At 37.4% G+C, this 26319-nt stretch overlaps 1 protein-coding gene across 2 annotated transcripts in view; it reads left to right on the top strand.

The window, feature by feature from the left end:
* The window catches only part of SLC39A10 (solute carrier family 39 member 10), a 37988-nt gene extending 12107 nt beyond the window's left edge, over positions 1-25881 (top strand). The window contains exons 2-10 of one of the 2 annotated variants that reach the window (XM_051623748.1): positions 5583-6629; positions 7612-7813; positions 11899-12068; positions 13134-13352; positions 14711-14831; positions 16714-17082; positions 18806-18886; positions 19427-19617; positions 22659-25881. In XM_051623748.1, coding sequence (XP_051479708.1) covers positions 5592-6629; positions 7612-7813; positions 11899-12068; positions 13134-13352; positions 14711-14831; positions 16714-17082; positions 18806-18886; positions 19427-19617; positions 22659-22817 — 2550 coding nt within the window. In that variant the 5' untranslated portion in view covers positions 5583-5591 and the 3' untranslated portion in view covers positions 22818-25881. The remainder of the gene's footprint in view (positions 1-5582; positions 6630-7611; positions 7814-11898; positions 12069-13133; positions 13353-14710; positions 14832-16713; positions 17083-18805; positions 18887-19426; positions 19618-22658) is intronic. The other variant, XM_051623747.1, reaches the window with a different exon arrangement.
* Positions 25882-26319: the final 438 nt, after the last annotated feature.

The following is a 26319-nucleotide window of genomic DNA, read 5'->3' as shown; positions in this document are numbered from 1 at the left end:
ATGGGTGAGAACTAAAGTTTAAAATTGTTGATTGTAACTTCTTATATCTGTAGCATGTTTTCCTATTTTTATATCCATTTAATTAAATGCTTTTATGGCTTTCTTAAAGTGTCTTTCAGTAATAGCAATATATTAATTGGACATTAATATTTAAAAAAACCCAAACAAACAGTTTTTTAAACATGCTAGATTAAAGGGACTTTGTATTCTGAGATGTGTTAAAATGCAGGAAGTTAGGTTCAGCCTTTTTTGAACTGAATATTAATATGAAGTACTGCACAGAGGCTGGAGTGGAAGTGGTGGGGGACTGCAGACATGTCTCCTGAATGTTCATAGGAGTGAATACCTGCAATATAGGTCAGAATTTTAATTTTCAGGATTTGTAAGAAAAGCTGCCTTCATGTAGTCAGTAGCTTTATGTCAAGAAATATCTATCCCGGAAAAAAAAAAAAAATTGCTATTTTTCATAGAGCTGTTACTTCAATAGTTCTTAAAAGAAATGAATGACAGAAGTGCTTAGCTTTTCAGTCCTGTACAGAGAGAATATCTTAGTTTGGTTGCTTTGTATTTCCAACACATTTTGTCTTTTTTCAGTTCTCTCTTAACTGAAGCTTGTGTTTGGTGTTTTTGTGTGGTGGGAATCTTCTAGTTGCTCCTGAAATCTTACTAAAGCACTTCAATCACTGTGGGATTCAAGTTGAGTAGCTACTTAGAGGAGTCAAAGATACTTTTTGAAGATCTCATCTGCAGATGGAAAAAAAAAAAAGACAGAAGGTTCTTTAGAGAAAGCAAGGAAAGAAGGTTGAACAAAAAGAGAAACAAGTAACATGGGAAGGGGAGAAATAAAGCACGTTTATGTTACAAGTATTTCAGGTTGTTAAAATTGCTGGGAGCAGAGAGGAAAAAGGGTTAGAGGAAGAAAGTTGAGCACTTAAGCTATTCTTGTCAGTGTTATACACTAACAAAAATTCCTGAATTATGTGGGTTGCAAACACTAAAATGATAGATGTGACTTCCAGTTGAGTTTTAATTTTGTATGACCTTGTTATTTGAATCAAAGTTTGTTTTTTTTTAAGTAAAGCCTAACTATCAAACTAGTTTTCTAGTTTCAGTGAAGCAGTTAGTGATAAATAAAAAAAACTGTCCCCCAAAATTGTGTTGATGTTCCCAGCTTTAAATGAAGTCTTCTCAAAAATGAAGTGCTATAAAAGAAGAACAATTGAAGTAGTAGGCACTGTGGAGAAGTTTCAGGAATCCATGAGAAACTGAATTTTAAAGGCTGTAAAAATAACCAGCTTTTATCAGAGCTGCATTTAGATTAATAGATGAAACACCATAGGCAGACAGTGGTTTAGCGTTGGGATATTTAGAGTTTTCCATACGGAAAAAGATAACTCCTTGCTGATGTACAGCTCAGATACACTGACCTCAAGCCAGGGGTTTATGACCACTGCATTTATAGTGTGAGTTACTTGCTTGCATTGATGAGTGAGGAGGGGATGCATTTGGCGGCACTGAGTGTGTTTTCTGAAATGTCAGTTAGTGTGGCAGAACTATGTGTCTTATCCGCTGTAAATTTACACCTTTGTTCTAACTTTGCAGCCTGACTTAAAGTGGGGTTGTCCTGCTGCCCGACTCTTGTCTTTAAAGACTTGTCCTTGTTTGCTGTTCAGCAAAAGGTATTAGGTGTAGGCAAAGGCTGACAGCAATAATGGGCAGAATCTTTCAACATGGATGAGGCCTTGTCCTCGGCCTGCCCTTCCATATTCTTTTGAAGAGATCAGAGAGTCTTAATGTTCTTGTATTGAAATCAGCTTTATACAATTCCATGCCACTGAAATGTATAGAATTTGGACTTCAGCTTTCCAGTATTTTACAGATATGAATATTGCCTGAGAGGTTAAAGATGACAGCTATTTATAATTACCTAAAGAATAATGAAGCTTGTTTAAAAAGACACAATCAGCTCTTAGTAGTTGTTCTGTTTCAGACTTTTTGTGATGGCTACGTTTGTTTTGTAAGCATCTTTGTTAGGTAACAAGAATTACAAGAGAAGATACAGAAGATTATATAATAGAATATTAAAAATACTGTGGTAGGGTTATTACTATTTGTAAACAGTGAGGCATCTAATTGATTTTGAAATTTATCAGATAGTGCTCGTCTCTTGTATTGCAGGAATGAATCATGCTACTAAGTTACAAATTATTTTAACCATTAGGGCATGGAGAAAAGGTACCATTCAAAGCTGAAGACCACAATTAGGGATGCATGACTGAAGTCTCAATGTATTAGTAGTATTGTATGAGCCAGTCACATGAAAGAGATCATGAGGTTGTGAAAAGGATTATGATCATGCTTTAGGCATGCATTTCCTGGTAGAGATATTTTAGTCTGGATCATGCTTGTTTAAATGAGAATAATTTTAATTTCTTGTTCTGGTTGTATTACCATTATGTGGCAAAGGGGTAGAAAAGGTGTCTTAGCTACAAAATAGTGTCCTTTAAGAAACTGAATTTTACTTAAATTTGAGATGCTGTCTCCAGTCCTGAGAAACTGAAGTTTAAAGGATGCTGAACAATTTGCTAGAGCATTACAGTGAACTGCATGTATTTACCTGCTGCTGTTCACTTCTACGCAAGCAGAGAAGTTTGTCTGTTTCCCAGGGCGTTCATCTGTCTTGCACGTACCTTACCTGCTTATTCCAGATCCTGAACCTGCTCTTCACATTAAGTAACATTCAACATTGTAAATCGTCAGTTGATGAAAACCAGCATATTCCTATGGAAATGTGGAGTTCTGTTGATCTGTCACCAGCCAATACTCCTTTTCCAGTACCTTTACTTACTGCCAGAATGTTTTTGCTTCCAGGGATAATGCAAGTCACAGTGCCCAGGTTCTCAGCCTGTATGAGAAGGAGTGTATGTTCTTTATTTAAAGGTTAGGGAGTGAGTTTCCAGAAAATCATACAATCTGAGGGTTGACTCAGTCCAGAGATGCTTTGATAAAGATTTGCAACCTGTTTCTTTTTGTTCCACCAGTAACAACTGTGCTTTGCTGTTTCCTCAAAGGAAAATGGAAGAAGCTTTTGGAAGGTGCTGTGAGATGTTTTTATTGATTCTGTACTAATCCCAGTGATTAAGGATGCCTTAAATAGAGTCCAGGAGTGAAAAAGTCAATATGAAAATATCTCAGTATATTTTGGGGAGGAACTCATCTTACTAAATTACTTGAAAAGGTTTTTCATAGTCCTTAAATCTCTAACTGGAATGTAGCTGATTGAACTGGAAACAAAGCGTGGTCATTACTGATAGTTGAACAGCTGTTTATGAAAATAAAGCAGTAGCCTACAGTGATGACCCATTGACCTATCTGATGTCCCTGAAATCAGTTTTGGTGCAGATGCCTCCATTTGGTAGATATTCTTCTGAACTTGTATTTGTAACTGGGTCAGTATTGCAAAAGAGAGTTCTGCTGCTTTTTAGTGTTGCAAGCATTTGAAGCTCCAGTGAAAAGTGGATTTTCATCTTATGTATCTGAAGAGGTTAACAGGAAGAACTTTTTCCCCAGTCTTCTGTGCTAACTCGTTTATTTGCTATGCAAAGTCATGAAAATATAGCACTTGGCTTTTTTTTTTCCTCCGATTCCTTTTCTGTGTCAACCTGTTGAAAGTTTAGGAGCTTCCAGGAGAATTCTCTGTGTGTGTGTCTGTGCAGTAAAGTAGTTGCTTGTGCTTAAGCACAAAATGTCAGGCTAATATTTTAGGAAATTAAAATGGACTTTAAATGTTTTTAGTTTGCTACAGAGCACTTTCCTGACTGATTTAATGAAGCATGTGTTAGTTAGCAGCTGGGTTGAGAAGTGCAAGTCAATTTACCATCTCTTGTCTGAAAGTCAGTAACACTTTAGGATGTGTTGACCAGGCCTCTTCCATCCTAGGAATGATGGGTCATTCGCAGCTCTAGTCAAGGTGTGCATAAGGAGCTAAAGCTGCTTTCAGTGTAAAAACAGATGAAAGCATACTTGACCTCTTTTTCTATTAGTGCACATCCTTGCATGTGCTGCAGGGCTACCAAAACTGCAGCAAATGCAAGTTCAAAGAGAGAAGCACAGAGCCTCCCATCTATCTGAACAGTTGAATGACTATTTTGAACAGTTTGCAACAGAGTTCACTAAAATAGACAAAAGTAGCATCTGAGTGCAGAGAAAGCAGGGCGGATCGAGCTCTGTCTTTATCCTTTCTTTCAGCTCTCATTTCCTTCTCAATTACACTCTGAATTTAACTAGTTATGTGTAAAAGCTCTCTTTCTCTTTTTTGTCTGCTCCTTTGCTGAGAGGAGGGCTTAATTATTCTACTGCATGTGTCTAGCAGAGCTGTTGTAAATGGTACACATTTTATTTGGCTTGGTACCAAACAGAACAAAATCAGTGTTGCTAGAAAACCCTGGCAGTGTTTCAAGTGATTTTTAAAAAAACCCACACACCTGTATTTTAGAAATTATTCTCTACCCAAAATAAGTCTACAAAATACAAGTCATAAAGTGCAGTTCTTGGCTTATCTGTAGCATTCTAGAATGTTTGATAACATTTTTACATAAACTTGGATATTTATTTTTTTCTTTAAGAGTTTTCTTTATAATAATTATTCTGGTTTTGCTTTGTTGTTAGTTTGTTGTGGTTTTTAATAGCAGATGTAAACAAAATAAAGCTATGTTTTGTAAGATAGTCTGTTTCGACTCTGAACAGAAGACAGACTTCTGTAGTGTCCTTTTCATTGCCTGATGTTGAACAGTAAGCTTCTTACATGTAATACTAGATGAAAAACTACATTGTCTAAATGTTATACTTTCTAAAAATCAGTACTAACTACTTTCAGCTACAGTGTGCCAGCATTAACAGTATTTTGAGTTGCTTAAACATGTTTTCCATGTAACCTTATTTTTAATGTCCACGTAGATCTGTGAAATCAGTTAAGTCATGTAAGTAAAAAGTACTAAAAATATGGATATATAAGCAATATATTGAAGTTGGTTACTGATAACTTATTTTTAGATCAGTACTTACCAGTGAAAATAGGGAATAGTACAGTGTGTATGTTTAGTAGAGGTAACTGATCAGCACATAGGAGAATGATGTGTGGATTTTCAACTGTATTACCTGCCTGTCTTCCCCATAAATAAGAAAACACACTCTTAATCTTTTTAGATACTTTGTATTATTTTGTAACTTGTGTTTTAACAAGATTTTCGATATTATAGGTTATCATAAGCATAGATGCTTCTGAAAATATACACAAAAATTGTTCATTTATGACTGACTGTAAATGCTGATCTTTTTTCTTGTGACTGCCTCCTATGAGTATGGTATCTCTAAAATACACAGAGCCTGTCTTACTGTTGGATAATAAAAGTACATGAATACAATTTCTGCAGTAAAAATACTGCTGCTGTTATTCTGTTAGCACCAATATCTGAAAGGATTTGTGAGTAATTGAATTGGTACAAGAACCAGCCTGATAAGTTTGTAGCATAAATGTTGAGATTGAGTTTACACCTAAGTGCTTTCCCTTGTGTTTCTTGTAGGAAACAGAAATGAAGGTACACGTGCACACAAAATTTTGCATCATTTGTTTGCTGACATTTATCTTTCATCAGTGCAATCATTGCCATGTAGATGGACATGACCAAGGACCACGTGTACACTGCCATAGTGACTATCAGATCTCAAACGAATCCTACTTGCAGAATGGAGGAACAGAATCTATGCCAAGTAAATTTTCAACGTTGGAAGCTGAAAATGAACAAAAATACTACATTGAAAAGATTTTTGATCGTTATGGGGAAAATGGAAGACTATCCTTTTTTGGCCTGGAAAAACTGTTAATAAGCCTTGGTTTAGGAGAGGTAAAAGTAGTGATGATAAATCATGATGATATTGGCCATGACCATGTTTCTCACTTATATGCTTTAGAGGTTCAGGAAGGAAAGCATTCTCACTCTCATAACCATCCTCACAGCCACTCAGATTCAGAAAACCAAACCACGGTTGGTATGGCTGCAAGGAGAAGTCATAAATGTGACCCTGAGAGAGAGACAGCAGTACCATCAGTGAAAGATGATGGCAGACACAGTCATGACCAGGGTCACCATCACCGTCGTCATCCTCGTCTACATCATCATGACCATAATGGTACACATCACTCTCGTAATGATTCGGTTAGTCATAGTGAACATGGAGAACAAAACCATGAACCTTCAACAGAGACAAACACAACTCAGGATCAGCCAGAAAGGAAACAACGGAAACAGAAGAAGAAGCAAAAGAAGATCAGTGAGACTTCAGGAGATGCTACACGGGATTATGCCCCAGATCATGATCCAAGTGATCAGTATGAGCACAATCGTGTTCATAAACATGATGCGTCTCACTTGCATGGACACCATCATGAACACAGTAGTGATCATTCTACTGGTCATGGACATCAAGATTCCAGTTTAGGTAATGCAAATGGACACCACCACACCAGCAAGCGGGAGGCATCTCATAACCAGATTAGTGTAAGAAAACATGCTATTTTTTCAACGCGTAGTCATAAGGATCATAATGAAGATGAACGTGAGCGTGAAGAGGTGAGTATGAAATGGAGAACGGGTAAGTTCACTTTTGCTGTTGTCACACAGGAATTGCAGGTCTGTACCCTTTGCGACCATAGTGAAATACAGGTAGCAGAGTTTTGAGTTTATTTCGTGGGCTTTCATTTCTGTCTGCCCATTGCTCATCTTTTCTCAGAAATCTCTTGCCTGCTTATCTGTATGAAGCAGATACCTAAAGCCTTCTGAGACCCTGCTGACAGGTGGGGATTTTTTCCTCTTCTCCATATTCATGAATACTTCCCACACACACACCTTTTTTGGACTTCCTTCTGAATCTGAGATCATTAGTATTTTTGGAAACTGCACAGAGACTCCTTAAAAGAAACACCTGCATCTTTTCAACATACTAATTTATTTGTCCTAAGGGATTGTGAAGCAAAGAAGATGTAACTTCTGTAGCACTGTGCTTGGTTGTAAGCTCCCTTCAGCATCCATTCTTTCTGCCAGGACTACACTTTACTTGCCCTTCCCCCTTACAGTTAACTGCAGAAGCAGGACATTTTGATATTATGGTTTTAAACTAGAAGTCAGGATAAGAAAGTGACTGCTGAGTTTGGGTTTTAAACTGAGTTAAAAAGTGAAACTCCAAACACAGAAGATTGATAGGTAAAGAGAAATGTTAGAGAACTTATTTTGGATTTATATTCTTCCAGTCCTTTTCTGCTGCTCTTTCTTAATTTATTGTACTGTGTAATAGTAAAGAATTTGGAAACTGGTCTTAATTTACATTTATCAAAAAATATGTATGTGTTGGGGCACTGAGTTTGCAGTGCAGGTTTTTTTTTCCTGCAGACCACTTAGATCAGTTTAGACATGTTTTAGCACTGCTGGAATGTTGGGGGCCAGAGTTTGTACTTTCTGGTTGTGTTCTCAAATCATATGCTAATTTTTCCATAACTGTGGTTTTTAATTAAGTAGTTGCTTTCATATTTAACTTGTTTGTACAATTTTCTTGCAGTGCTTAAATGTTACCCAGCTGCTACGGTACTATGGTCTGGAAACCAGCTCTCCAATATCTCCTGAATTGTTTATACACTTGTGTCCTGCTTTGCTGTACCAGATTGAGAGAAGGCTTTGCATTGTGCATTACGACGAGCTGGAAGATTTTATGAGAAGTAGAAATGCATCAGTTGAGAATAACGATAAAACAGGTGCATCAGGTGGGTGTGTAACATCTAAAGCCTTCAAAATCATTTGTTGTAAGCATTACCTTCACAGTTTGAAAGGTCATATAACTTAGCATTGACTGTAAAGGAGTGGTTAAAGTTTAACTTTTTTATTAGAAGAAATTTGAGACAACATGCTCTGAGTCTGGAGACACAGCATCCTGTTTGGTGGTGAACAGCATCTCCTAAGTAACCATTGCTCAGGGATTAATATCTTTCTTTCTTGTACCTTTTTATCCCTTTTCATTATTTTCAGTTTTTAATTTCATGTTTGCTTATTTTTCTTTAGTAGTCTTCTTTCATTGAAGTCTAACATCCTGTAAATAGGCCTATGGCCCAGGTATTTTGGCCTGGATTCTTAGCACATATCTTTAGACATTGGACCCTGCTGTAGTAGGAACGTAGGCAAGTGTGACAGAGGCACCCAAAAACACAAAGCAGTTTATTAGGAGTGAGTATTTATTCCAAGCAACACTGTTTAGCCCTCTGATAAATAAAAAATAATGCCACAGATTCGGATGCCAGTCAGGAATATTAATGCACTACCCCACAGCTACTAAAGAATTACTAAGCTTTTTTTGACTAGTCTTAACATAGATAATCTTAACATGGATCATGATGATGATGATGGTAATTGCACATGTGAATGCTCAGACAAAAGGAAAGCCTCCCCCTCTGGTACCCAGAGTCACTTGTCCAAAAGGGACAAGGTTCATTTGCAGACCTGTCTAGAAGAAACACATCACTCACCAGAAGATGAGGTCACTCAATCTCAAGAAGTTCCCTTAGGTGCTGTCCAACCTGAGGGGCAGGCGTCCTGGCAAACCCGCTACTCCAAGGCTAAACCCAACCAGCGTCTGGCAGGGAGCTCTGTTTTTACAGACCAGGTCAGATGTGACCTGTGGTCATTCATTCACTGTTCTGCCTGGGCTGAGTCGCCCCATGGGTTGGGGACCCTGTTCATTGTCAGAGGGTTCCCCCCAGCAATCCCGAGATTGCCTAGGAAAACCGGGTGCCACCATGTCTGCTGGCAGTTCCACAGCCCAGCAGGGGTTAAGACCAGAAACAGTATCAGCACCACCCAGTCTGACTTAACAAAAGTTGGCCTCTTGAGGGTTTTTTTGCCATCTCCAGAGAGCTTGACAGATAATATAACAACATCCAGCGCTGGTGGGCAGGAGTGCTCTGCCACAGCAAGGCACAGAATATTTGGAGACAGAAATACCTCTAGGGATGAGCACGTTCGCCCACAGATTGAATTATTTCCATCTTTTAAAATACTTTGTCTTTTTCTTTCAGTGTGACTGAAGTGCTCCATCTGCTTATCTCAGAGCTGGAAAGTTGCAGGTTTACTTTGGCACACATTTTCTTAATAGATTTAACCTGGATCTATTCATTCAGAAATGACCTGTTCCTCTTAATCACAGTTTATTCACTGCAAAATACAATTTCAGGTGTTACTCTTTTTATATTGTAGCAGTGATGCAAATTTATAGCCTTGACATCCAGAATTATTTGTGAATTTCAGAAACATAAAGACTTAAGGAAGATGCAAGAGCATTTTAAATTGTCGTTTCTGACAACAGTTCTGTTTCTGCCTTCCAATGTCAATTATTCTGCATTACTTGTCTCTTAAGCATATGAGAGGTACTCAGTCAAAATACTCTGTTGGTAGTTTTCTTTTTTTGTGTGTGCCCTTTGAATGAAAATCAGATTTCTTTTCCTTCTTGCCATAGGTCTAAGCAAAAAAAAAATTAGTATTTTTAAAGCAGTTACTCTAAGGGCAGCATCCATTGTTGTGATTTCATAAAGGAGTATACTTTTTAAATCTATGTTTACTACTGCTCTCTTTCATAAATTACAGTGGAAGTGTTGACAGATGTTTAGCTGTGGTGAAATACTTGAAAAGCTTTTGTATATAGTAGATTTTTAATCTTTGACTTGACAGCAAACTTTTGCTGATAATTTCGGTTCCACACCATGTTTTAAGAGGTTAAATTTCAAGAGATTAAGGAATGAAGTTTATGACCAAGATCTGAGAGATTCACGGAGTACATATTCTAATTCTCATGTGCCTCATCTTAATCATGGTGCCATGTTTAGATGCTGTATCATTCATAAGAGTATGTAAGCCCTTCAGAGATGCTATGATCGATGAAACTTAAGCCAGTTTGCATAATCTCCTTTCCATTTTTCTCCATGTAAGGCTGTTGGTCATCTAACCTAGCACTTAACATCATTAATGTCTGTGTCCAGATGGGAGATCCAGTGTCCTGCCAAATGGCTGTGCAGTTTTTATTTGGGCTACTTGTGCATGCAAGATTCAGTATTGAATGACAAGTCATGTATGCTACTTCTTTCAGCAGAGCCTGTTAATCCAGAGTACATGACTGAAGTGCTCTGAGGATGAATCAAGGCTGTATCAGGATGGTATTTTGGTCAGCAGAGTCCTCCTTCCACTCTAGACCTGCTTTTGTATTCCCATTTTCCAGCCTCAGGTTTTTAGTTACTCAGCTGATGGCAGTCTTTGCCAACCAGCTCTTTCCCTCTCAGTATCAATATGCATTTCAGTGCACAGTGCATTTTTGTGATCTTTCTGAAGCTCTTTATGATCAGTTTCTCCTGGTGGATGTGATCTTGTACCCTTTGCTCCCTTTTCTGCACTCTTGTGGAATGACAGCTGCAGACTTTGTAAGAATTAATATCCCAAAATAAAATTAAAATAGGAAATGGTGTAAGCTTGGGGGTTAAACCAGACCTGCCTGCAACAGCCACAATTCTAGTGGCAAAGTCTTGTCAAGTCTGACCTGTAGCATTTTTGGTACAGGTAGAATTCTTGGGATATTTGACTGCTAAATTATAGATTTTATAAAATTTAAAAAATTAAATTTAAATTTTAAAAAAGCAACTACAACATATTAATTCCTCCTCTTTTCTTGTTTCCTCTCCATACCCCCAATTCCCACTTGATCAAAAATGAGAGGACCTTCACAGAAGTAAGGGAAGTCAGATCATGCACCAAAGTATGGAGATGCTAATGATTTTAAATTTAAGTTGTTAAATTTCATTAATGTTGGGAAACTGTCTAGATATTTTTTATTAAGAATGAAGCCAGGAAAAAAAAACAACCCTGGAATAACCTGGAGTGTTTAGGCTAAAAATTAATAATAAATAAGTAAAGTAAAATTCAGATTGAGGAAAATCATGGAAGATTACAGCCCAAACAGTTAATGTTTGTAAAACAGTAACACCAAATATGCTTGTCTTTGGGCCTGTGACCCTTTTAAACTGCATTGTTGGAATTTAACAGTTTTTAATTGCTGGTCTTTGAAGTGCCTGTGATGGGAAGAAACGAGAAGTGGTAGAGAAGCAGAGAGAGAGGAAAAAATGAGAATATTTTTTATTAGGGTGAGATACTAAGTGCAAGAGCCATGCTTCCTTGCTTATCGGATCTGTTTCTTGTGTAATTCCTCCTCTTCCATGCCACTTAGAAATTTGCACATTTTCCCTAATTAGCAGGCTTCTATTGAGTGTACCATATTCCATCATCCCTCTTCTTCCAATGACAACAGAGGTTCTCAGAAAAAAAAATATCTACTGCTTTATGTTTGTAGCAAGTTGCTTCAGCTCTTCAAACTCTTACTAGAGTATTTGATTTAAAGTTCCTTTGTCAAAAGTTGAGTCTTATTTCTCAAAAATAAGTGTTTCAAAGCAGCAGGTGAAGAGATGGTGCCTAACTGAACATGCTTTCCCAACAAAGGAGGAGAAATACTTGTTGCTGTTAAATTTTGCATCAGAATCATGTTTAAAACAAATGTTAAATATGAATTAGTGCTGCTTTTTGTGTTTCATTGAGGGCTACAGAACGAAGCCTGGAACTGACGGTCAGGAACAGTTGCTGAGATCTTTTTTCGCAGATTGTCTTCCGATGTCTTTCATTGTATTGTGCCTTTATTTTTCAGCATCTTTTGAATGAACAACTTAGTTAAAGTCACCTTTTTAAGAAAAGTAATTGATGAGTCTTTAAAGTGTTACAAGTATTGTTCTGATAACCTTTCTGTATTCATTTCTTCCCACAGCCTGGTTTTGTGGTATCATCTCTATCACCGTCATTAGCCTGCTTTCCTTGCTAGGTGTGATCTTGATTCCCATCATTAACCAATGGTGCTTCAAATTTCTTCTAACTTTCTTGGTAGCTCTGGCTGTAGGAACAATGAGTGGAGACGCACTGCTCCACCTGTTGCCACATGTAAGTATTGTTTCCTTACATGTTATTCGTAATTGTAACTGCATATGGAATTTTCTAAGAATCATATAGCAAGTATCACCAAATCATTGTTCACGAATGCAGATGTTGATTGACTTGACTATGAGGGACATCTTCAAACAATGTTTGAGGCCAAAAGAAATGTGTGTTTATAAAAAAAGGGAAAAGAAAAATGCAGTTGTGAATTCATCATTTAATTTTTATCAAAGTATTTCAAAACGCCTAATGAGACCGACAGGAACATTTTAAATGTAGCAGTGTTACTGTCTCCTGTCTACTGATACTTGTATATCAGTACCACCTAAAAAGATTTCAGGGGGATTAAGCTTCCTGTTTACTAGCGCTTGGGTAAGAAAGTAACCTCTAACTTTACTGAATCAAGAAATTGTCCAAGTTCCTGAGAAGGTAAGCAGGTTTTAAGTTGTGATGGCATACTGCAATTCTTAGAAGGGGAAGTGGTTTCTTAACTTTTGTTAACCTTCTTTTCGCAAAAGACTAGTGTTTACGTGTTTTCTTTGTGTAAATTTTAATACAAATATTTGGTCATGCTTTTTTTTTTAAGTTTATATTTCAGATCAAAATTACGGTTGTAATTGACTGTTAATAGTTAAAAAACCCATGAGATTTGGTGGCTAATGGGAGTTTAGGAATGATAATTCCTTGTGACATTTCTGAGTGCTAGTCTCATTATCTTCAGCATTGTGACAGAAAAAAAGCTGAAGCTAGATTACCTCACTTCCCCTCCTAAACATTTCCCAGAAGAATATTATTGATTAGGGTAATGAATAGTCTAATAAAAATTCTATATGATAAAATATCTTTGTATTTAAAAAACCACACAAAAAACCCAAACAAAAAACCCCCCAAAACAAACAAGCGAAGACCAAACCAAACAAACAAAATCTCCCCAAAAATCACAATGCCACTTTTAAAGGGGTTTTTCATGCTGCTTCTCTGGCAAGGTTACATATTTTGTCATCTGAGCTAGGAGCAATTTCAGTCTCCTCATTGCACCAGGTCATGCTGTGTTATTTTCTCTCCCAACAGTCACATGGAGGCCACAACCACAGTCACCACCATGGCCAAGGTCATGTTCATGAACACAAGCGGTCTCACCGACATGCCCACGGACATGGAGTAGGGACTGAAGGGTTTCTAGAAGAAAATGATCCTGTGCTAAAAGGACTTGTGGCACTTGGAGGCATTTATGTTTTGTTTATCATTGAACATTGTATAAGAATGTACAAGCATTACAATAAACAAAAGGTAGGCACTGAAATTGAATGGTATTTTAAAATATGTTACCTGAGTTTATTTTCCATTTGTTGAGGGGTTTTCTGTGAGATGATTCATTACTCTGTGAACATGAACAAGTGCTGCTCATCTGCATTCTGTTTTATTTTATGTGAGGCAATCCTTTTCTAAAAGAGGTTGCTTTTCCTAAGGTACTTTGGAAAGACAAAGTAGAAATCAGATAGGAGAGGTTGCAGCTTTTTGACCAGATGTATTTGGAGGCAGATCTGAGTAAAAGAGATCACAGCTCTTTCTCTAAAGTACTGTGATCTTTTTGCAAGAATATGAAAGGCAGTAGGTAAGAAAGAACTGGTAATAGAGCCAGACAATCAGACAATTTATAAGAGGTTTAACTGTATCCTGTAAGCTAATGATGCCAGTGTAACTGAGGTATTTGGTTTCTCCACATGAGAAAAGGCCAAAATTTGCAGACCTCCTGCTGTCTATGAATTGCTAGTCAAATTTTAAGTTGTTTCCCTGAAAATTATTGGATTTTTAAGGATGGGAGCATGATGGTGGTTTAAAGGAGAGTGAGTACGTCAGAGGGAATGTGACAGTCAGTAGAAATTCAAGCCACTAAAGATTAATATTCATTCCATATTCAGCAGTCAATATAAATACACTTTTAGCTTTTGCCTCCATCATTTGACTTCAAGGAGAAAAGGATTTTGGTGAAACTATAACTGCTCCCAGAATGAGTGTGAAAAAAATAAAAAGTTCTTTGTTTTCACATCAGACTTGCTGCCTCAGCTGGACAGGCAGCAAAAGGTTTTCTGTGCTAGAGGAGGTATTATATCTGGTAGAGAGAAAAGCTGTCACATGGGGCATATCTTCTTTGAGATTAATTAAATAATGAAATCCCCTAGGCTGCTTTGGCAGATCTATGATCTCTGTTGTATGGACTGCATAGGAAAGTGGCAAACTTTAAAGGGAAGTAGTAGGAAGCTATGGGAGCATAAAACTTAAGAGTTCAACAAAAGAGAGGAGTTGTTCTTGGTGCATTCTTGAAGAAAACAAGCAAATATAATAACTCTGCATACATGTGTTTCTGGGCTGTCCTTGTCATGAGGTACTTTGTTACTGAAGTGAAATACTGTGTGTGTGGGTGTGCCTGAGAGAGAGGTGCTGTGGTAGGTAGCTAAGAGTTTCCACTGGCATAGATAACATTGCTGAACCTTATAAAGATGAATATTCTGTAGTCACATATTTCTGGTCAGCATAGTAAGAGAGTAACTTTGTTTGTTTTGAGAATATTTTTTACAGCATTTATTTTTCTTAAATTTCCATCAATGTCCTTTTATAAACCACATGTTACCTGTTTGCTGTTGCAGAGTAAGCAGAAATGGTGCAAAAAAAAACAGACTGAAGAATCAGCAATTGGAAGGAAACTTTCTGATCACAAATTAAATAATAGACCAGATGCAGACTGGCTTCAGCTCAAACCCCTTGCAGGTAGGCATTTATTTTCAGAATTTTCCATGATTATGAGATTCAAAGTAATGGCACATAACGTATGGCATGTAGCATGTAACCTCTTGTACAGTTTTGCTGCTATTATGCAAATAATTGTTAATAAGACTTAATAGGCTTTCCCTATTAAATCATTTTGTATTTTGTTTTCCTTTGAGCTGAGAGCACTCTGAATATGCAATAGAAATCGTTCTCAGACTTGTGAAGCAGTCAGGTTTTGGGTGGCCATGGTTCTTAGGGGGGTTTTTTCGTTTGTTTTGGGAGTGTTTTTTTTGTTAAGTTGTGCCTGACTCACTCAATCCTGGCAAAAGTGAGATAAAAATGAACACACACAACCTGAGAGGGGGTATCTGATACACTTTGAAGATTCCAGCCTCTGATCAGTTAATAGTTTGGCTGAGAAGGCTAAACAAAGTAAATTTGTTTTCATAAATGCAACCAAGTATCCTGGATATTCTGCAAGTATCCAGAATAACTTCCACATACTGTTTCTTTGTGACAGTCTGAATGTCATGCAGTATATACTCAGAAAGAATGCCATGTCACCCTTATTGAAGAGGTGAGGGAAGGGGAAGAGCTTTTCTTCAGAAACTTCCCATTCTATTGCCGCATGGCTTTTGAATTGATTTGTTGATGAAGAGTCCATAGGCTGTATTTATACAGATACAGTTTTGTTAATTTGGATGGTTTGTAGAAAAGAGAGTTAGGACTGTAGCATTCTTCACATAGGACACAGAAAGACTTTCAGCTGTGAGGTTAGGTTGGTGGCAGATATATTTTAAATGCTTCCATTTTCTTTTGATGGGAGATCAGAGGAATTTTGCTTCTAATAACATGGAGTAGGTACTGGCTTCATAACACTGTTCCTCTGAAAGTGCATTCTGCTGATCCGTAGTAAATCATACTGCAGGCACTGGAAGCCCATGCTGAATTTGAATTGTGAACTGCACTGCCACTACCCCTGACCTGAATAGCCATTTCAGGTCTTTTTAAAAAGCTTCCAAATGATGTTTAAAAGCCTGTTAACCTAGAAATCTTTGTTGCTTAGATACTATGTGCCTTTTTTTTTAAATTCTGATTAATGTTTGCTTATTTTTTACTCTGAAATATTTTTTTGTTGAATTACTGTGACCTAATAACTTCATTATTCAGAATGGCTTTTTTTTTGACTCAGCTAGTTTTGTTTCCTGGAACACAGATTGCCAGTTTAATTTATTTATTAATACTTCAGAATTATTAGTAGATTTAAAATTCATATGTGTATTTCTTCTGCATTGTTTTCACTTTGTGTGTCTTTGTAAAAATGTCTTTTGATTTTTGGCAGGGTAGTGAGGTACAGTGAAGGAGCTCACTGTATGACACAAGTGTCTGACACAGACACAACACAGAAACGTTTTGAAGATCAGTTTTATCAGTGGCAGATCCTGGTGTGCTTCAGTGAAGGCAAAGTTGTGACCTCTATGTGCATGCATAGAGAGCAGCCAGTTAAATTTCCTGAGCCATCAGATTCCATCTACAGTTTTTGTAAGACATTATTACAGTCCTGGCAACTGTCCTTTTCTAGTGTTGAACCATAAACTTTGTCAGTAGCAAAATGACAGATACAAGGCTACATCTGGCTAAAACTGACTTTGTGTGCTGTGGATACAGGGCTGTTGCCTTGCATATGCTGCATGTGCAAATTAGTGACAAAGGGGCAGTGAGAGAATTATTTTTGGCTGGAAGTTGGCTGGAAAGTTATTAGATTGGGATGTGTTCAAATGCTTCACAAATCAGCTGAGTTCTTAGCTCAGTGGTGCAGCAGTTGCTGGTGATACTTGAAATCAGAACTAACGCCGCGTCTCTCCCGTCTGGTTCAACGTAGGAGCAGATGACTCGGTTCTCTCTGAAGATCGACTCAATGAAACTGAACTAACTGATTTAGATGGACAACTGGAATCCCCTCCCAAAAACTTCTTGACTGTAGAGGAGAACATCAATATGCACCATTCTCACAATGATGTCTCACATGCTGCTCAAGGGCATGATCTTCATGATTCAGAGTATGACAGCCATGGCGAAGATAAAATGATAGCTAGAAAACACAGTCACCACTGGCATCACAAACATTCCCATCATTCCCATGGCCACTGTAATTCTGGAAAAGACCTGAAAGATACTGGGATAGCTAATATTGCTTGGATGGTAATTATGGGAGATGGCATTCACAACTTCAGTGATGGCTTAGCAATCGGTAAGCAGAAGCACTGAGTATTTCTCAACAGTTCTTCTTGCCTTTAATAACCCTGGTGATGTTTTATTTATCAGTGATCACAGGTAAGGCTTCCGGTTAGCTCCTGCAGTTACTGGCATTGTTTCATCTCCTTCAGAGCAGAAATCAAATGGCCATCAATTGTAATACTCTTCCCTTTGTTAATCTTCTGTGACCGTTTCCACCCAGACTACAGTAGCGACAATAGCAATCTCTGCCAAACAAAGCCAGGTGCAGGCAAACCTCCCTATGAATTGTGGAGCTCACGTGAGGTTGGTAGTTGCCTTTGAATAATAAATAAGTGCTTTCAGCCTTATGTATATTAATCTATTATTATTATATTGCCATTATTATTAATACATAGAATTACTTAAATACTTTTTTTAAAAAAAGTACTACTCAGGATAATTTTGGTTTTGTTTGATCAAAGTATTATTTTGGCCAGTATATGGTCAGTATAGATTTATTTCTATGTAGAAAAAAATTGGAAGAACCAGACAGATTTTATTAGATCAACTTTTATTCACATAAGACTCTAAATGTGATTTAAACTGTAATGCACATTAATTTGAATATATGTCATACAAGTCATGATGGTGAGAGTGCTGAAGCTCATACTTTTAATTTTTTATGAAGGTAGCTACTAAGTACACAGGGTTCTGAGTTGCTAGCGGAAGGATCACACCCATTATGAAGGATGGGTGATGAGCTACTTAGTAGGGTCTGGAGTTAGCAGTGGCGTCTACTAGTTTCTCCACTTTCTCCAAATAATCTCTAAAGAAACTGTACTCCATAAAAATTAACTTCTTGCTTCATTTTCACATTAAACCGGTAAGACATTTAGACAGTGGCTTCTGAGGCCAAAAAGGATCACTACACCATCTGTTGAGAATTTCACTGTCTTGGAACTCCATTTCTAAATACTCCTTTGTCAAGCCCAAACAGTTGATCCTTTGGCAAAATACAGATTTTAGAAAAGCCTGGTTGTCTTTTTAATAAATCAAGCTATGAGGAATCCAGAGGAAAGCTAAGTTTCCTCTCTGGCTTCAGATTGTGTCTTCTCTTTCTACTTCATTTTGCCTGTGTTCACTGCTTACTGCAGGCTCTTCTTGTGCCTTCCTCTGCTACAGTACTGAAATATGTCTTCTCAGAATTATTTAAGGTATGAACTTAAAAATGATTTAATTAAATTAGCTTACACACAAGTTACCGAAAGAGGTTTATGACAATGTTTTTCTCCTTGTTATTTTCCAAGTCTGGCTTATTAATGTTGCTTATGTGTGCTGTACAAATAACTATAAAGAAAGTAGAAATGTTACAGATTCAATATTAGTTTGGATTTCCAACCTGTAAAGGAGAGCTAGACTGTTGCTCAGGTGCATTCTTAAATGTCCTGATGTAATGAGAGTTTCTAAAAAAGTAGAAGTGGTGCTGTTCATTAGCTTGTTGCCTTTATGTCTGTTCTGCTCAGTTGTGTTCTCTCTCAGGATTTGTCTTTCAGAGAAACTGAGTAATAAGTATGCAGTGGTAATGCACACCCAGGATATTTCCAGTATTTTCAGTCTATATACAGACAGCTCAGGACAGAGGCATAATGAAAAACTATGAAAGCATGCATTCTAACAGAAGGGTGTTATCTCTGGAAAGTCTGTTATTTTCTGACTTGAAAATAGTAAAATATTCAATTTTTTTTCTTTCTTTCTAGGAGCAGCTTTTAGTGCTGGACTGACAGGAGGAATTAGTACATCTATAGCAGTATTTTGTCATGAGCTTCCCCATGAATTAGGTAACTAACTATATAAACTCAATGTGTTCAGTTTCTGCATCTGTACAAAATAGGTATCTAAAAGCAGCTGTGATTCTCATCCTGACAAGAATTTTTTCACCAGTAATGTGAAATTGTGCTAGACTGAACTCAGGATGTTCTCACAGTTCATTTATGAGCTGCTAGCTCTGAATGATTAAAAGTAAGGGAAAACAAGTACTTCAAACACCCTTAGAGCATTTTCTAGAGGTGGATACTAAGTGTAAGGTATATATAATGGTCATATTTACCTTGAACCATTAATCACTACTACCCTTCTGACAATCAGCATGATAAATAGGCACCTTTAAATCATATTTTACTCAAGGGATTGCTGCACGTAAATACAGTTCTTATAAGAGTTTTCGTAATCTGTTGTCCAGTCTTCCTCTGAGCCTCTGTAGCAGCATTTTTACTTTGGCAGTGCCTTGGATTGGTGAAATAGTAAATGTAGGCGGATGTATCTGCTCACTCTTCCAAGAAGCACTGGTACTAAACCCATGTGTTCTGTCTCCATTTCAGGTGACTTTGCTGTGCTTCTTAAAGCAGGGATGACAGTAAAGCAAGCTATTGTGTACAACGTCCTGTCTGCCATGATGGCGTACGTGGGGATGCTGATAGGCACAGCGGTGGGACAGTATGCTAATAACATCACCTTGTGGATCTTTGCCATCACTGCAGGCATGTTCCTCTATGTGGCGTTGGTTGACATGGTAAGATCCTTGTGATTCTGTGCGTTTTGTAATCCATGCGTAAAACCTAGGACTTAAAATGGCACCAATGAGAGAACTTTTTTGTTACAAGGTGTAAAATATCTGTAGACAGGAGATGGCTGTTTCTGTCATATGACTTCTTAAAACGTTGCAGTTACTTTGAGAGTTGCAGTGAGATTTTATAGTAGCTCGCCTGTTTGGGTTTCTGCTACCAAAGTCTGCCAGTGACTCCGGTAAAATACAAGAACTGCTTCATTCACAAACTACTCTTTCCTAGCACTCCCTCTCAAGGACCTTATTGTTATTACAAGAACAGCTTTTGATCCTTCCCTAGCTTCAGAGGTTCACAAAAGGGGCAATTTTCTATCCATTCCTTACACCAGCTCATTGACAATGGATCTCTGTGTGTTTTTGCATCCAGTCATCCCAAAGTTTGACTAGTTGTATGTTTCCTAGTGGTAAGGATACTCTTCTCCAGTAGAACATAAACTTGGGCCATTTTGAATCCTCCAGGCTTTCCGTGATGACAATTCATTTGGTGATAACTATTGGAAGAAAAACAGTAATATCCTCCTGCCTCACAGCTGTTATTGTTTGAATGGGTACATTACATTTTCCTATATTGCTTTCCAGTCTAACTTTAGTAATTTCATCTTACAGGAAAACAAATTTATCTGTTGCATTTTTTTGTTCCTTAAATCTTTAGGGTTGAAACTATAAGCTTTCAACTTCAAGAGGGTATAACTTTATCTCTGTTGACAGGACTCTTTATATGGTCCCTGAAATTGGTCACATCAGTAGGTAATAAAGCAAAAAGTGTAGTAATCTTTAGCTACGCTGTCAAAGTGTTAAAGCCCATTATAGTAATGCTGAGGTGGTAAAGCCTTTTTCTTTCATCTAGAGCACGTTCCCCTAGATCTTAAAAAACATCTGTGGCTTCTCTGAATAATTTCTTCTTCAGGGCTGCCAAGGTGCTCTCTGAAGTTCTCTTTCTACCTTCTTTAGCTACTGCACCATTGCAGAGACATCAAGAGTTGAAGTGGTGCTGTGTAGAGCAGTTGGGCAGCACCTGCTCAAATGAGGTACCTCAAGGAGTTTTGCCTCCAAGTAAATGTGATTATGCAGGAGGTTCCTCCAGTGCTTGTATGTGTGGGGAGCTGTATCTCAAAGGTGGAAGGAAGGGATTTGCCAGTAAAAAGTTCTTGCAGTGCACGGCCTCCTTCCACCTTCCCTCTCAGTGTCTTTCCAGGACCCTTTCTGCACAGGGATTCTGCGGCTGAGGGACAGCAGAGTGGCACTTGCCCTGCTCTGCTTGTGTACTCAGGCTCTGAGCAGAACAAAGAGGCACACGAGCCTCTTCTGATACAGCAACAGTAAAAATAGAGAGGTATTTTAAAGACAGTGAGGGGAAGTGTGCCCATAGTACTAGTTACTGTTAAATAACCTTTTTTATGTCCTGAAGGGGCCTTTTACTTGCTGTTCAGTCCCACAGTTTTGGGCATATATGACAACTGTCACTGTCCGTAGCCAAGTCTTCAGCTTCTACTCATCATACTCTCTTCCTTATCATGTCCATGACCAGAAACCTTGGGAGATATGGAGACAGAGCACTGTGCCCTTTCTAGGTTTTGAAATGGGTGCCAGGATATTCTTTAATATTCTTAAGAGCATCTTTACATTTGGAACAGCAATATTATGTCTCTGTAGAAGTTGATTACAAAACTTGAATTGTGTGCAGATCTTCCATTCAAAAAAGCATGAAGGTGAGAACTGGCAGCAGCAATTCTAGCACAACTCTCCGATTACATTTTTTATTACTTAATGAATACAACTGATTTATTAAGAAGAAAATAATTAGGCAACAAATCCTGCCTGCCAACCTGAAACCTACATAGCAATCTTCAGCAGTGTAAAGTCTGTGATAACTTCATTTATTCTTCATTACTTCATGGTATTTTGTAATTTGGTGAAGTGCTGTTGAGCTACCTGGTCTGTTGCACAGGTGATAAAACATTTTTCACACCAGTATATTTCTTATATTTACTCACTGGGTCAAATTAATTGCCAGCTTTATGTATCTTTTTGAAATACAGTAATACAAGACCAGATGGGTAATATATTTGTATTTTTAACAGATCTGATGCTCTGATAATTTGTCGTTGTCCATTGTGCAGTATTCATTTACTCAGTGTAACCAAACCTGTTCTAGCCTATGTAACCAGGAGCCATATATAGAGAGACTTGAGCTGTGTACCACCTGAAGATTTCATTTTGTTCTGTATTCTTTTTCTGTGCTAAGAGGTTTTTTTGAAGGAATTCCTCCAATTTATGGCATGATTTTAAAAAATAATTTCTTTATAAAATACTTTAAGTTAATTCTGCTATGTATGGGTGACTTTGTAAGACAGTTAAGATTTATTTTTATGTCTTCCAAGTCCACTATTAGCTGTTGGTTTTGTCAGTACTATTTTACTTTTCTCCATAGGTGAGGAATTCAGGGAATATCCAGAGCTTTCAGAATTTTTCTTAGCTTCACATATTAATTTATATTGAAGTACTTAGAGCTGTTATTCCCATATTTAAAAGGGAACGGTTTGTGAAGGTGTGGAAGCATGTAACATGACAAATGAATAGCTAAATTAATCAGCAAAGTCATTATAAAGGCTGTATTTATAGCAATGTAATTACTAGTCAACAGTCACAGCTTTTTATTATGTTTTTTTGAGCATATCTTAATTGGGTAATAAAAGAAATCAAAAGAGCTGAACATGAAGAATTCTGAGCTCGTCCTTATCTTGAGGAACTTACAGTTCAAGTAGATGTGTGACTTAGTAAAGGCTTAAAAAAAGTCCAAAGGAAAGGCGTTTTGTTTTGTAAACACCAGATGGAATCATGTTTTTATCAAATGTAGTGGTTAAGTAGAGTTTTAGCTATGTCTCAATGTATTCTGAATCCTGGAGTGTTTATTCTTGACAATATTATCTTGTAAACTTGTCTTGTGTATAAACGGAGTACTTTCTAAATTGTTTTTTTCCTTTTAGCTTCCAGAAATGCTTCATGGAGATGGAGATAATGAAGAGCATGGTTATTGTCCCGTGGGGCAGTTCATTCTTCAGAACCTAGGCCTGCTTCTTGGCTTTGCCATCATGCTGGTGATTGCCCTCTATGAAGATAAAATTGTGCTTGACATCCAGTTTTGACTTAATTCTGGTAATCACTGTGGTTACAATAATGTTACTGTATGGCTTTGAGTCTGCACTGTTTCACTGTATGCACATTGCTCAGAGGAAAAGCAGTGGCTTGCACTACTTACACAAGTACAGTATATTCATTTCTGTTCCAATTAACTTCTGCTTTTTTTTCTAATTTAAATCAGATGACATTACCCAGTGCATCTTCTAAAGTCACGTAACTGACAGTTAGGAAATACCAAATACGAGAAATCAATGCCAAGGTCAGTCTTCTATACAGGAAGCACTGCTTGCTTAAGAAAGAGAAATACAGCAAATGATCTGCTTATTTGGGAAAATACTGTTTAATTAGTATTTTTAACAGAACCCAGAAAATGTTACAACTGAAACTTATACCTCTGCAAGGAGCCTGAGTAAGCTTTTATAACAACCTAAGTCTTAAGTAGCATGTATATATATCTATATATATGTACAGGTATATACTAGGAGAGGTATATAGATATATATAGATATGCATGCATATATATATATATATATGTGTGTGTGTGTGTATATATATATATATATATTTATTCATTCTGTGCTGACTCTTCTGCATAGTGGTGACTTTAAGTATTAAATGTTACAATTGCACCTGACTGGAAACCACTCTGCTGGTTTAAATTTTAAAAAAGAAACCCAAAACATAAATAATGTTTAAATACTTAGAGGGTGCTTTAAGCTGCACTCTGAACTTCCCATGTGAGAAGGGCAGGTTGTTGCAACACACACTGCAAAGTGCCATGTTCTGTCAAGGATCAGTTTGACAGTGTTCTCCTGACCAGGATTTATTTGATATTTGTTCCTTGATATAAGTAGGAAAAATGCAAAATGCAGTAGAAAAGTAGTGTAAACTTGGGGAAATCCCTGATGTCGGAGTTATTGAGCTATTTCTGGTTCTTTTTTATAGATGCTAAACATGTATTGCGTGCCACTTGCAGCATAAACTACTGAAGAATTGTGGCTGTGAATTTGTGCAAACTCTTAACAGGCAATCCATATGGGAATTCCTCCATTTTTAAACAAATATTTGGGAATGTTTTCTCTTCTTCGTGTTAAAACAATCCAAAGTGCAAGATGCTGGTTATTGAACCTGGGCACAAAGGTTAAATTATGCTCTGTGTATGTAGTACTAGTAGGTTATTTACAAGACAGTTAGATCAAAATCTGTTCCTACAATGCCTTGATACCAGACATTGTAGCACCAGCCATTTCTGGCAGTAGAGTATGTAAGCAGACTTCTACTTCCAGCATAAAGGAGTTCATTTCTATGATATTTTTTTACGATTTTGGTATTTAAATTAGATTATTAAAAAGCAGATCTGATAGATCCATGGTATGTGTAATTTGGAAGGATAGACTGAAAATTTGGGCCTTAACTTGCTGGAATCAGCTGTCCTAGATGGGACTGTGCTGATACACTTGTATTGCCAGACATGAGTTAGCTCTTCTTGTACCCATCTCCTTAAAAAAGTTGTGAGTTTGTGGGGAGTGCAAGTTGGTCTGTAGTACCACTCCTAAGCATGGTAGTAGCCTTCTTTAAAACATACAGTTCGTCTTCTTTTATGTGTATGCCAGGTAAAAGCTGTATTTTGACTCTGTGCCGTAGGATTTGTTTGGGTCTGCTTGGTGCCAGTGTAGCTGCTAAAAACACTGATCCTAACGCCTTTAATGCGAGCCAGTTGGTATTTGCATTCCATTTCAAGTTAATGTGTGTGTCCTGTGGCCCCTTCCTTTTTGAAGCTTTGTTGGCCAATTTCATTTTCCTGGTTGGCTGTTGCCAGTATTTCTTCCTAGCGCAGAACGAAGACACAGTATTAAGGGTCCATTTCAAAGGGCGCCGTTTCTTCAGTGAAGAAGCCAAAAGCCCAGAGTTCAGGCATGTGGCCATTGGATGCTCTGAACTCAGGTTTTCTTTTTTCTTCTTAAAACACGTTTACTGTGGCTGGGACCCTAATTAGCCAACACACTTGTTGTTAGCTTCTGATTACTGAATTTCTGCAGTGTGAAGATCCTGCGTTGTGTTTTTTCCCAGTGCCCATGTTAGGTCACTGAGTACCATTTTCAAAGAGACTTAACTCACTGGATGCTTTCTGAGGATCTAAGTTTAAATAACCTACGTTTCTTACATATTAAACTGACCCTTAACGTTCCTTTTCTGTTAATTCTGTTGCGAATATGGGGGTCCTTATGTGGTTGGACTGATATTTTGTCAAGTCATTTTTAAAAACTGATTTATTTTTATTCTTTTCAAAGGAAGATTTCTGTATTTCGGGTAGTATATTTACTTTTGTATTAGTTGGAATATGGTTATAGTTAAATACACTGCCTCTATAGGGAAACAGTTAACCTCCTTCCAAGACCATCTTCAGACAAGGGAAAAACATGGTCCTTGAAGGTAGGTACTGTATTTTTCATTAAATGTGGGTTGTTTCCTTTTATTTTTTAGTATTTATTACAAGTTATGAAGGGCAGTGTAACAGTGGTGACTTTCTCTGTTATGTTTCCACTAGTATTGAATTCCAGATGATTCTAATGTACACTTTTGAGTCCTGTTACAGACAATCTGAATTCCACTACATTTCTACTTAGCTTCAACATTCCATTCTGCTTGAATCCAGAGTCTCATTTATCGTGTATTTGTTGGAGGGCATAAATGTTACTTGTATATTACAATGCTGTCACTGTGTGACATCCCATATGAGTTTTGATGTAGATCACATTGCACTCAATCCGCTGTGATTATACGTAGAAAATACTGTAGTTGCTAGATGCAGTGTGATTTTTTTGTTGTTTTGTTTTTCTTTCCCCTCCCATTAACAGTTGAGTCTATGGTTTAAAATGTGATTAGGGTCCTATAAGATAACTTGCTGAGCTATTGTCTTTTTGTTATAACTAAATAATTTTTTAAAATTTTATAAAGCTGGAAATGATCAAATGCTGTTTTGTTCATTGTCAACAGTGTTGTGTTCATTTTATCTATGTTCCTTATAAATAAGGAGCCTTCAGAAAATAAAATTATTCAAGGAGCAGATCTTTTGTTGTTACAAGGTTTTATTGTGCATCTTTGTAGTACTTTGGTTTAAATCTTATGAATGGCACAGATGCAACACCGTCGTGTATGTGGCTTTTCAGGGCTGACATGCATCCTTTATAAGGGATCTGGAAAATGCACCCACCTCCATAATTGTGATAGGTTTGTAAGTGAAGCTGATGTAATAATGGCCCAGCCTACCTGATCCAGTGTTCCTGCAGTTTGCCTGAAGGGAGAGTCAGTGTCAGGACAAAGTTGGTGTAATGGCCTGTTTCTAGCTGACAGAATTCCTCTTCTCTCACCGGTCTTGTACACTGGGGCCAGGTTTCACATAATTTCATTGCTTACACCTTTTAAAGACATTAAAGAAGTAAAAACCCAAACAACCACCTTTAAATGTATAAAAAAAGTGTCATGTATTTTTGACGTCATGATGTT

The sequence above is a fragment of the Apus apus genome, chromosome 6 (assembly GCF_020740795.1).
Source record: "Apus apus isolate bApuApu2 chromosome 6, bApuApu2.pri.cur, whole genome shotgun sequence".
Lineage (NCBI taxonomy): Eukaryota > Metazoa > Chordata > Aves > Apodiformes > Apodidae > Apus > Apus apus.
This window is presented reverse-complemented; position numbering and strand designations above follow the sequence as displayed.